Here is a 12,522-nt window from a genome sequence, read left to right on the forward strand (position 1 = left end):
TAGTTCTATTGTATAATTTAATTTACGAACACAAGTAAAAGTTATAATTTCCATCACTTGCACAATAAGCATTAATGCATTTGCTAACTCAAGTGCTCACGCTAAAGAGTGGACTAAGATAAAATTGAAAATAGATATATTATTTTGAATGAACTAAACTGAAAGCAAACTGCAGGAACCTATAAAACAGGGATAAATTGCAAATAAAACAAGAACAGTTTGTTATCCTTTCATATTCAATACAGCAGCTCACTATCAGTCCAAAACCAAAATCTAAAAAGAAAAATGAGCCTCAGGTCAACATCAAGTGCCTGAAAAATAAATGTGCTACACTCTCACAGTTCATCTTGACTCCACCATCGGCATCTCAATTCTTTGTGGCAGGTCGAGCAGGCCCTAAGTAGTTTGTCACCAAACCCATGATTGCAAACCTGATTTTCAGCAACAGAAGCTAGCAACGTCATAACAATAATAATAGACAATTGAATAAATTACAGAACCTAATGATATTTAAGAGTGCATAACACACATTCTGCAGGTAATAGGAGGAGAGCAATAGATTTAAGGTGCAATTCTATCCAGGCATCTTCTGGTAGCAAGTCATCAGGCTTAGGACTCAAAAGACTTGTTAAAATATATTAAAGTTATCCCCCATCAATTTATGATTGTTAAACACCAATCATAAATTAGCAGAAAAGTCTATAACACTATTTCGCACATTATAAGAATCAACTCATCAGACAAAAAGAAAGCAATGTTACGAAGCTAAAACCTCAACAGAAAGTACCCAAAAGATAGAGCAGTAGAAATGCTTGATCATAGGACAAAAAGAAAACTGAATCTGTTGAATATGTATAGCACAAATCTAATGTTTTGTTCAATCCACAATTAGATAAGCAATAAGCAATTCAAAATAAAAAAAGCAATACTATACATACTCATTTTGAGTATACCAATAGATACACACTTATGTATGTAATTATGTGATTGCATGTTACTTTATCTTTAATTCAAAATCACCTAATCATATGATGACACACATAAAGTGTTCGTCCATTTATATACTCAAAGTGAGTACGCATAGTTTATTCAAATAAAAATAATAAACCATGCACTAAGAATTAAGTGAGCTTTAAAATGCCAATCATCAGACCTGGTAAAGTAAGTCAAAATGTATCCATGAAAAGAGAACAGAAATAAATATGGATAACTGATATCGGCTAAAGCTCAAAGCACAAATCTAGTAGTTAGTAAAAACATGGAAAGCAAAACTTTAGGTGACAACAAGCAGACATAAAAAAAAATTAGATCAACTACCACTATAAAAAATTTGTAAAAGACATCTACTGAAAATTTAGCAACAACAGTGCCACCATTTAGGGCTTGCAAGATACAGGACAATATCAGTTCCAGTTACAGTAAGCAAACTGAATAGGCCAATAAGAATCCTACAAAAAATCCTATTTGATTCCTATAGGGATCCCATAAACATTTCATGAAATTTTCACTATAATAAATATTGTTTAAACAACTAAATTTATTCAGGAAAAAAAAAAAGGGCCTACATCGATTACGCTTTGATAAACGCAATAAAAAACTTAAACAAAACTCACATCATAGCCATGGAAATCTGCTTAAGATCGGTCTCAATGTTCCTCATATTCGACAGTGACTGCGCACAGAAAATGATTGCGAGCCACGAGCACAGCTTATACTGCAAAATAAATAAATAAATCAATTATTTAGATATAATTGGTTAAAAAAGGAACGAATCAAATCAATCAGAATAATCAAAGAAAATTATGTGCTGATTCAAAGGGAGTTAAAATTTAGTGAAATGAGTAAATAATTAAATAGAGATTTGGTTAACGGACGAACCCTGAACATAACGCCGGCAACCCCGAAAACGACGGCGATGAAACCAGCGTAATCAATGGGCAAGTCTTGAGGAGCCACTGGAGTTGCCACAAAGGGCTTCGCCGCCGATGGCTGACGTGGATCATTGACAGCCGACGAATTATGTGAAGACATTTTTCGAGATCGATCTGTGTGTGATTGTGTAATCTTCCTCCATTTGTAGACTCCGATGGAACCCACCCAAGCCGGGAAAAGCCCACGGCCTATGCCCATTTGATATAAGGCTTTATCTTATGAGACTAGAATAATTTAGCGCTGGATACGAATTAGGTTGAGCCCGATCAACTCTTGGCTCGAATTTAGATAGAATGAAAAATAATTTAACTTAAGCTCAGTTCAAGTTTTTTGAGTCAAATGTTAAAATTAAAGATGATTTAAATTTGACTCAAAAAAAAAATGATTCAGTTCCAATAGATCTGAGTTTTGCTCAAATCAACGGTTCGAATTTCTAACTCAGATTTGAAACTTTAGTTCATGGCTTACTGATAAAAAGACATTGTTTTACACAAATTATAGGCAAAAACCACTAATTTAAGTCATAAATTCAAATATAAATCGAGTCACAAATTCAAACCATTAATACAAACTATAAATTCAAGTCAAACCACAAATTCAAATTGAATTCAGTCATAAATTTAACTAATGAATCAAGTCATGAATTCTAATTGAACTCAAATCGAACCAAATCATACTCCTCTTAACTCAAGTTCGATTCAATTTCAAAACTGAGTTGAATCTTTTAATTTGAATTTGATTTAAACTTGAATCAAATAAATTTAAATCAAACTGAACCAATTTGATTCGAATCAAACCCTAAAATAATCATGTGCTTTATTGTCCCATATACAATGTAGCATAAGTTAAATATTAGTAAAATGTATTATTTTAAATACTTGCAAGGAAATTTCTTATTTAAATAAATAATAGGATTTTAGGAGATTAATAAATAAATTTTAAATATACGTGTTTTTCAGAAAATAGAAAAGTAACTTGATGTGGTATTCCATAATTCAAAGAAATGATAAAACTTATTAAAATACATAATTTATTTAGTTTTAAATTAGATAAATGACAAAAATATATATATATATATATTAAATGGCAATGTTTCGAGACAATAATTAAGAGTCAACATATTTTATTTTTTCTTTCACCAAGTGACATTTCCCCATTATTAATTATTTTTACTGGCAAAAATGTCTTTTCTTCCATTTTGATGTGTTATCATTTCGACATCTCTCCATCTTGATCAGATCCGAAAATTTTCATTGAAACTAAAGTTATTCAGTAAATCTCTCCATTTTCACTATTTTTTTAATTTAAGGTAATATTCTACCATTCGTATTCTTAAGATAGATTGTTATTGTGGTTTTTATTATTGATTGAATCATTTAAGTTGGTTGAAACTCTTTGATTAATAATTTTGTCAATACCTTTCATTTGGTCATATAAACAAACCTTTGTTGGCTTTATCTAGTCGACTCCCTCTCTCCCTCTCTCGCGCTTGGCTAATCTTTTTTTTCATACATTAACCTTATTTTTTTGATCGAACCTTATAGATCCAACTAGAAAATGTCTTGATTATACCTTAAACACTCTTCAAATCATAAATCAACAGGTTTCAACTAACTTACATGACTCAATCAACAATAAAAATTGCAACAACAATTTATTTTCAGAATAAAAGTTGAAGAATGTTACCTTAAATTAAAAAACACGGTGAAGATAGAGAGATTTGGTGAAAGACTTGAAATTTGGTAAAGAACTTGAGACTCAATGAAACAATCTTGGTTAAGTCTTGGAGAAGTTTCAAAAGTGGTAAGGATTAAAAGCAAATGTGGCCAAGAGCAATATCTACTTTTACAGGGTTTCCAGTGAGCACAAGAGAAGGATTGGGAGATATTAAATATGGAGGAAGGCAACCTCCCATTTAAATACCTTGGGGTTCCTATAGTAACCTCTAAACTCGTAAACAGAGATTGTAAACCTTTCATAGATAAGATTCTTGATAGAATTACTTTTTAGAGAAGTAAATCCCTCTCTTTCACACGGAGATTGATGCTTATCAAAGACATCCTCTTCAGTATTCACATTTATTAGTCCTCCCTTTTTATTCTCCCCTCCAATATTCTTAAAGACATTGATGCCTACCTTAAAGCTTTTCTTTGTGGTGAAGTTGACATGAATAGGCACAAAGCTAAAGTGACTTGTGAGGAGGTTTGTGTCCAAAAAGACGAAGGAGGTCTTGGTATTATGAAGAGCAAATATTGAAATAAGGTGACTATTGCAAAGCACTTATGGAGACTCATCCAACCTAATAACCAATCCCTTTGGGTGACCTTAAAGTTAAAGTTATCCAGGGTTTCGTCCTCACCAGGTTTCCGAACCAGTAGGTCACCGCATGCTGGATTCTGCCTTTTCTGGATATTCTTACTTGTTTTTTTCCGGCTTCCTTAGCAATCCTATTCTGCAAGCTGGAAGCCCAAAATTCTGGAAATTATATAGCCTGTCAGCAACCATTTTTCCAGCTCCATGAAGCCTGCCTTCTGGAGTTATCCTTTGCCTTCAATCTGCCCTCTTCCATGGCAAAAATACTTGCTAGTTCTTGCACAGAACATTGGAATTTTCATAAGTTTCTCGGCAGTAAGCTGGATAAGAGCAGTCTTCTAAAATTGCCAAAATCTGAGCATTTTTTTCTGCCCAGTCTGCACTGTAATTTCTGGTTACCGCTTATACTTGCTGCTGTTCCTCTTTGCATTGTTATCTATTAAGATTTGGACACTTGTCCTCAATCCATAGAGTTGTTCTATTACAGATCGTCATTTTTATGCGACTGAACCCACCACACCGGACCAGACAAATCCTGAGTCCAATGACCGATCCCATATCAATTAAACCAGATAAATCGAGAGTTTATCTTGATATAATACTATTTTTTTACTATGACTTCAATCATTGGATTAAGATGAATGAATGAATGAAACAAAAATAGAATCAAACTGATACCATGCCAACAGAAGCTATAATAGTGCATAGATATCATAGTGCATATAATGAAACCGACAACATTCCAAACCCAGATGGTACTTGGCATGCTCACACAGATCTCATTCACAAAGAAAACCCAGAAATGGAACAAAGGGACAGACATAAAACGAAAAAAAAAAAAGAAGAAAAGAACTAGTATAAACAATCATACCAATTTGTTCTACACATGGTAAGATATCTTCCAACCCAGAAGAAGAAATTATGTTCATCAATAAAAAAGAGAGGCAACTACTAAACATATTCCGGATCTATATAGAATATCAGGAGTTACTGAAACCTGAAATTTAAGACTTTAAAAAGTAAAAAAAATAAATGAATAATTGCCCAGCTAGATTCACTCTGTTCGTTTAATGGAGATAATTGTCAAAGCAGCCAATAACCATGAAGAATTCAGTTGTCAAATACCCTAGGTGCTTTCTAGGAGTTTACATAAAGTTTTCAAGGCAATTCATATTCCAAGTGCAAAATAATCGAACTTAGGCAAATATCAGAGTATCCAGCCTAAGCTAACCATATTTTTTTCTCTCTGATGGATGGGCTAAGAAGTCCCCCTAGCTCAAAACCCTCTACAGTCCATGGCCTACCACTGACTTGATACATCTGTTCACTCAATGGAGATAAGTGTCAAAGAAGCCACTAATCATGAAGAATACAGTTGTCAAACACCCTAGGTGTTTTCTAGGAGTTTACATGAAGTTTTCAAGGCAATTCATATTCCAAGTGCATAATAATCAAACTTGGGCAAATTTCAGTGTCTGCAAAATATTGTCCAAGATATCAGAGTATTCAGCCTAAGCTCACGACATTTTTTTCTCTCTGATGGATAGGCTACAGAGTCCCCCTAGCTTAAATCCCTCTACAGTCCATGGCCTACCATTGACTTGATACATCTCACTTTTATCATAAAGGGCTATGCCACAAGGTTTAAAGACATTGGGTTTTAGTGACCATGAATTAGAACCATTTTAGCTACACCTTAAGACATTGATGGATTACATATGAAAGTAAACAATGCATTGTCCAGATGCCACCACATATCTCAGTCTTACAAACACTATGAAGACAACGATAATTATTTTGTACGGAGGTTCTTAACAAAATCTAAAGCAGATCACGATACAGTTAGATAACTAGAAACAAGTTTGCAAACTATTAAACAAATTTTGTGACTTGATGTTTGTCTATTTACGCTAAAATTCAGACCAAAAAGGTTACAAGCTTGTTTAAGAGTTCAAACAAAAAATGCCAAATAATAACATGAAAAGAATAGCCTACAAGATTATCTGCCATCAATTTACCTCCCCTCTCCAACCCTGCTCGAAAAGGAGAAATAGATGAAAAAGGAAGCAATATAAAACACTTACACCGTTAATTGAACCTCATGATTCAAAGCATCAATGATGAGAATACACATAATTTACCTTGAACTTAAGCTATGTATGAGCACCTTTAAAAAAACAGAAAGAGCTCCTGTTCTCCCCATATACTGAAAAAAATATCACAGGGGCACCTACTTTTTTCTCTAGACTTCGAAAGAAGTATACAAAGACCAATTTATGATTCTGAAGAATGGCATCAATGGCTTAGACGAATATCTAACAGTCTCCACAGCGTTTAAGGAGACTTTCTTCTCCTACATTCCCATTTGTGTGGTTCAATAATGAGCAAATGCTGAGTACATAATTTGGAAGAAGATACAAAAATTAAGCATGGGGGATGTGGAAAAAAATGGCCCAGAAAGAGGGAAAAATCAATTAATTAATGATCAAAGTGAAAGACATTGTACACTGTCAGGGAGATGCCTAGGCATTGGAAGTGCAGTCACATATCTCTGGGGGAAGAATCTCTGAGCATTTGCACCAGCGGATGATGAGGTCTCAGCCCCCTCGGTGTGCCCCCTGCCATGGAACTTTGCAAAGCGATTGATCACAGAGAACTTCTCTAGATCCTGGCATTCCACTCTCAAGTCTAAGATCGAGGCTCCCTTGTCCAGTCTGCATGAAGAAGCAGCACAAAACATGAGAAAGATACACAATTTAAACCACAATATGAAGCTAAGCCACTGCTAATTGTGTGATAAAAGACCAACAGAATAAAACTAGAAAAATATGAAGAAAAAGAGAAGGGAACAAGAAATGTTTATCTCCATGAGTCCTAATAAAATAACGAACTGGTTCAAACATACAGCCACCACTTCCAACTTCTGAAACTAGCCCAGAAACCACAAACAATAAGTAGATCCGTATCTCCTAAATGGCATAAATTAATCATGCAACTTCCAAACAGATCCACGCAACTCCACTCATTCTCTATATAGTAGACTAACAGAGCAATTAATATACATATGTGTGTGTGTGTGTGTGTGTTTAAAAGAAAAAAGGTTACTCATAGGCACTCCTGTTCCTGCATAATTTTACCGGTCTTCCTAATTGTTATTCTTGCCACCATCACCCAAGTAACAGCAATCCCAAAAAAAAGTTGTATTAGTTAAGAACATAAAACCATAAGCATCATCCGAGGCTATACACTTTTCATTTACTTGAATTGAATTTTGATCTTTTTAATCCATATTACACACGAAAAAAAAAAAGAAGGAACATATTGGCCCTAATCAGCCAAGACATCAGTGCAGCAAGCAAAATGCTCCAGTCTGTATTCCACACAATGTATTGAGACTATACATAATACAGAGAAGAAATTTAACTAGAGAAGTCCAACAAAGGATTGTCGAGATAACCAAGATCTGCCAAGTCATTCTCTATATGGTAGACTAATAGAGCAATTAAACTATAACTAAATATATTAATTAAAGATGGAAACAAAAGTTGTCTATTTACAGGCATGGCTATATTATTCAAAACTTAATGGTGCTAGATTACTTCAGTTACAACAAAGAGCAGAAAGAAACAGCCAAAGAAAAAGAAAAACAAAAAACAAAAACAAATGAACAAAACCACAAAAAGCTAACCCTCTGAGAGCCGTTTAATCTTCTTCTACATCCTGATGACTCTGCTCTTTAGTAACCACACAGCTTCCCTCCGTGCGGCGTCTGTTGTTACAGAGCCAAACTTTAAAGATCTTCCGGCTGATTCCCACTTTGTCACAAAACTGTTCAACTTCTTCATCATGATTCTGTGGCCTCCATCCTAACTTATTTGCAAATCTCTTCATTTTATCCTTCTGTTCAGGGTTAAGCTTTGTCCGCTTCGTCTTCATTTTCTTTTCTCTATTGAACCCACCACCGGTAAGTTCATTATGAAGCACTGGAAGCGAATAATGTGGGTTGTTTAGCATCTCTTTTCTATGGAAGCTACGGTGGCAACCGCAGGCAGTGCAGAGAAAAGCATCACTAGTTCCATCTATGCCGGCTCTGAGAAATTCTCCACAGCAATCAGTTGCGTAGCAGCCCATGGCGGCTGCATGCTTGCGTCTACAGTCGCTGTAACTTGCTCCTGCTGGCTCAGCCCGTTGGATGCCGTGATTGGGTTGAGGCATGCTGATAAAATTATGATCCGCTCAAATTAGGTCTTTCTTGTTGCTACATAATTCCTATTATACCCCACACTGTTCTGTTCTCTTGTCCACACCAAGGCCACAACTGTTGCAGTGAGAATCAGCTCAAATTAGGACTTTCTTGTTGCTGTAAGTGCTGACAAAAACCAGCTCCAAAAGGTCACTTCAGTCCAACTGCCAGAAAAAAAAAAAAAGACATTTTCTGATGCTCTCATCGCTGCACCCTTCACATATTCTCACAGTTGAACACATGCAAGGCCAATAAGGTACTGTAATGTCCTGTCTCAATATCCTCTTCTTTCACCTGATGAAGGAGGAGTGTCTCAATAATAAAGTCTTCCCAATCAATTTCATCAAATTGTTTTCTCTTCTCCTCTTCCCATTAAGCACACATTCTGAAGAGGCAACATTGTCATTATCACCTGTATCAGAACGGGATGGATTCATAATCTTATTAATCCTAACCTTGGCAGAATTTATCTTAGCCCTCCTCTTCTCATTTTCCATGCAACCATTATCAAAAGATGGAGGCATAACATCCAGTCCTACATCTTTCTCCAAAATATTCTTAAGCATAAGCTTCTGGCTCATTTCTGATTTTCCAGTCCACCATTCCCTGCATCCACTAAACTCAAACCCTCTTCTTCTCTTCCTTCCATGTACCTCCTCAGTCCCTCTTGGCAAACTCCTACCATCAACCTCATTTAAAAATTTAGCATAAATCATTCCCAAGCATTCATGAGAAAGCTCAATCTTATTACCATTTTCAACCCCTCTTCTCGTAGGCCCACTTCTATCATCCATATCACAATAGCTAGAATAACTTTCCACCTTATCCTCATCAATCCCATACTCAAATTCTTTTTCCAAACACTCCCTAACAACATCATCAAAATCAACCCCACCACACTTTGGCCCTTCTTTGTCTTCTTTTTTCTTCTCCCTGGACTTCAACTCCATGTAACGCATTACAAAAGGTGCATTCTTCACTATATTCTTTACATTCACATGCTTTCCCCATGGCAGAGCTTGAGCCACCTTCACAAGCACTTCCAACAACTCTGAGTACCGCTTTCTACATGTTCCAAGTACACAATGTAACTCCTTGGCAACATCCTCAATCCTCAAACCAACCCCATTCAATTCAGTCACGAACACCAAAACAGCAGCCACCAATGGCATTGGCTTCCTTCCTGTCGTCAAAAACCACTTCACCGCACAATTCAGCAAAAACACTCCTTGTTGTCTCATCTGCTCCAACTGATCCCTCTCCAATTCAACCAATCTTGCCAATTTTGTATTATGAAACACTTTCTCAAACATAACAACAATATTAAATTCAGGCAACTTCAAATCCAAAAACTCAACCACACGCTTAACCAACCTTCCTAATTCATACACATCACAATTCAAAACCGACGCTATTTCACCCAATGGTAATGATTTATTCTCCATTCTCATAACAACATATCCACACGCGCCGATTAAAATCGGAAACCAATCCCCCAACCCGAATTCACCCTCAGTGATTTTATCAATCATTTTTTTGATATCAGTGGATTTTTCACCGGTCAAGTTCAATTTATAAGTATATTCATCTATTAATTTCTTAGATTCGTAGACTTTCTTATCTTTATAATTTAGGACTGAGCCGGTACCTGAAGAGCCCACCTGAATGTAACTTCCGATGGGGCCGTCACGGCTGTAAGTTTGGGGGTCAAAATTGTTGAATGACTGAACCGTGCCGCACGATGAGCATATCAGGTTGCCAGATATGTGATCGTGGGTTAAAGACTTCGAACAGCAGCTTGTGCAGGACATGACTTGTGAGGGGTGGCTTAGAAGGGTGCTTGTTCCTTGAAACAGAACTGGGAAACGATCAAGCTGGGCTTGTGGTCTGAGTATAAAGAGAGTGATGCATCTAACTATCAAAAGATTCTCTGCGTTTTTGCCCAAGGGTTTGGGAATTTTCGCATTTTTGTAGCGTTTTGATGCTTTTCTTCATCTTCTTGTCAGGTTGAGATCCTCATCCATAAAATGTTCTTGGGTTTGTCTGACTTATAAATCTGAAGGAGATAGTTTGTTGCTGGGTTTCTGGGTTTGGATTTTCTGTATATACTGTGCTTAAAACAGTCTCTGGTTTTCAGAATAATAGGCGAGATGCTTTTGGGTTTCTTCTTATTTTAATTTACATTTATTAAATTTTCTTTTATTATTTTAATTTTTTGTTTGGGGTATTTTAGTATTTTCACAAAATTCCACCCCGAAGATTTGCTCGAGAAGTCTTCAATAAAGTTCCACGTAGAGCCTCTGGTTTAAATGTGGGTTGTAGTTGTGTTTTCGTTTTGAATTTGTAGGTTTTCTTCCTTTTCCATAACAACCTAAGATTGCTTGTTATTCTATTTCTTGCTGTTCTGTCAGCTATACCAGAAACAGGAAAGGGAAGCTGCACTGCTGGCACGGAAACAGAAGAGTTACACGATTTTGGATGCAGATGATGATGTCGCTACTGTAAATGTTGATGAGTCCAAAAAAGTTGGTTCACATAAGAAAAACTTTAGAAAGAGAACTGGAAGTGAAGAAGATGACAGAGATGAGGCATTTTCATACTCTTATGACAAACAATTTAGTTTTTTATTCTTTCTGTAAGTTTTGTTCAGCCTTTTACTTGTGGCATTATTATTATTCAGGGGATTGCACATGTGGAGGAAAAGAGACAGGTTAAAAGACGGACTTCAAAGGATGAAGACGATGATTCTGATGTATGTTAATACTTTAAAAAATGCACATGATTTTATTGCAACTCATTCTTTGCTCCTTTCGGCACTTGAGCTAGAGTTTGTGCTTGTGGTTTATTTGTTCTTCATTCATCTCAACTGAAAAAGGGGTCTTGCGCTAATTCACTCTTTGATATTTATCCATTTTTAAGGGTTGTTTTCATTTTATAGCTCTAGTTCACTCATATTTATTTTAACATGGACAATACTGATTTTTTTTTTTTTAAATGTCTATAGTTTTTGTCACCTTTCTCTTCTCTTGGGGTTTCTGGACTCTTCAGTGGATACTTAATCCACTTGTTTGCTTTTCGCTACAGATCTTTCACGGTTGGAGGAGGAAATGTTTTTATCTAACTTATGTGCTCTTTTGCAGCTTGCTGGCCTTTGCCGATTCTGAAGGTCCCCCCTTTTGCATCATCAGAATTGCTTGTAGGAACAGACCTTGTTGGCAGTTCCACCTCTCCTCACCTTAAGTCGGATTCCTTGCCCAACTCTGGTTTAATCGTGGGTTGTTGGAAGTGCAAATTTTGGCTGATTTGCCTCGCGTGGTGTCCAGTTTCCAGTATATCCAGTCTATTTTTCTCCTGTGAAATTGTGTAGTCAATTCTGGACCTTTTGTGAAAAACGTGTTTGCCGTTATCCGGGGTTTCTTCCTCACCAGGTTTCCAAACCAGTAGGTCACCGCATGCTGGATTCTGCCTTTTCTGGATATCCTTACTTGTTTTTTCCGGCTTCCTTAGCAATCCTATTCTGCAAGCTGGAAGCCCAAAATTCTGGAAATTATATAGCCTCTCAGCAACCATTTTTCCAGCTCCATGAAGCCTGCCTTCTGGAGTTATCCTTTGCATTCAATCTGCCCTCTTCCATGGCAAAAATACTTGCTAGTTCTTGCACATAACATTGGAATTTTCATAAGTTTCTCGGCAGTTAGCTGGATAAGAGCAGTCTTCTAAAATTGCCAAAATCTGAGCATTTTTTTCTGCCCAGTCTGCACTGTAATTTCTGGTTACCGCTTATACTTGCTGCTGTTCCTCTTTGCATTGTTATCTATTAAGATTTGGACACTTGTCCTTAATCCATAGAGTTGTTTTATTACAGATCGTCATTTTTATGGGACTGAACCCACCACACCAGACCAGACAAATCCTGAGTCCAATGACCGATCCCATATCAATTAAACCAAATAAATCGAGAGTTTGATCTTGATATGATACTATTTTTTTACTATGACTTCAATCATTGGATTAAGATGAATGAATGAATGAAA

General features: G+C 36.2%; 3 protein-coding genes and 2 long non-coding RNA genes across 5 annotated transcripts; 2 read left to right on the forward strand and 3 right to left on the reverse strand.

Moving 5' to 3' along the window:
- Nucleotides 1–114: 114 nt before the first annotated feature.
- On the reverse strand, nucleotides 115–2,122 carry LOC123203984 (protein Asterix). The gene is made up of 3 exons (XM_044620494.1): nucleotides 1,879–2,122; nucleotides 1,614–1,714; nucleotides 115–431 (listed from the first exon to the last, which is right to left on the reverse strand). The coding sequence occupies exons 1-3, from the start codon at nucleotides 2,029–2,031 to the stop codon at nucleotides 368–370; spliced, it is 318 nt and encodes a 105-aa protein (XP_044476429.1). The 5' UTR covers nucleotides 2,032–2,122; the 3' UTR covers nucleotides 115–367.
- A 4,174-nt stretch (nucleotides 2,123–6,296) lies between these two features.
- Nucleotides 6,297–8,461, reverse strand: LOC123204555 (zinc-finger homeodomain protein 1-like). The gene is made up of 2 exons (XM_044621284.1): nucleotides 7,934–8,461; nucleotides 6,297–6,959 (listed from the first exon to the last, which is right to left on the reverse strand). Exon 1 carries the CDS (start codon nucleotides 8,458–8,460, stop codon nucleotides 7,948–7,950), a length of 513 nt encoding a protein of 170 aa, XP_044477219.1. The 5' UTR covers nucleotide 8,461; the 3' UTR covers nucleotides 6,297–6,959; nucleotides 7,934–7,947.
- A 241-nt stretch (nucleotides 8,462–8,702) lies between these two features.
- Nucleotides 8,703–10,666, reverse strand: LOC123204554 (plant-specific TFIIB-related protein PTF2-like). Its single transcript, XM_044621283.1, is given in 2 exon segments — nucleotides 8,703–8,859; nucleotides 8,862–10,666. Coding segments are annotated over 2 exon segments (1,593 nt in total). The 5' UTR covers nucleotides 10,300–10,666; the 3' UTR covers nucleotides 8,703–8,704.
- A 5-nt stretch (nucleotides 10,667–10,671) lies between these two features.
- LOC123204556 lies at nucleotides 10,672–11,033 on the forward strand. The gene is made up of 2 exons (XR_006499577.1): nucleotides 10,672–10,799; nucleotides 10,900–11,033. It is a non-coding gene; the product is annotated as an uncharacterized LOC123204556 (long non-coding RNA).
- Nucleotides 11,034–11,165: 132 nt separating this feature from the next.
- On the forward strand, nucleotides 11,166–12,463 carry LOC123204557. Its single transcript, XR_006499578.1, has 2 exons — nucleotides 11,166–11,240; nucleotides 11,629–12,463. It is a non-coding gene; the product is annotated as an uncharacterized LOC123204557 (long non-coding RNA).
- Nucleotides 12,464–12,522: the final 59 nt, after the last annotated feature.

The sequence above is a fragment of the Mangifera indica genome, chromosome 20, assembly GCF_011075055.1.
Source record: "Mangifera indica cultivar Alphonso chromosome 20, CATAS_Mindica_2.1, whole genome shotgun sequence".
NCBI lineage: Eukaryota > Viridiplantae > Streptophyta > Magnoliopsida > Sapindales > Anacardiaceae > Mangifera > Mangifera indica.

What these genes read in the sequence shown, in the direction of transcription:
- LOC123203984 (XM_044620494.1), bottom strand. Translation starts at nt 2,031, where the DNA reads ATGTCTTCACATAATTCGTCGGCTGTCAATGATCCACGTCAGCCATCG. An exon ending in TTGCCGGCGTTATGTTCAGG is followed by an intron (nt 1,715 to 1,878) that starts GTTCGTCCGTTA and finishes TTTATTTTGCAG; the next exon opens with TATAAGCTGTGCTCGTGGCT. An exon ending in CAGATTTCCATGGCTATGAT is followed by an intron (nt 432 to 1,613) that starts GTGAGTTTTGTT and finishes GCTGAAAATCAG; the next exon opens with GTTTGCAATCATGGGTTTGG.
- LOC123204555 (XM_044621284.1), bottom strand. Translation starts at nt 8,460, where the DNA reads ATGCCTCAACCCAATCACGGCATCCAACGGGCTGAGCCAGCAGGAGCA.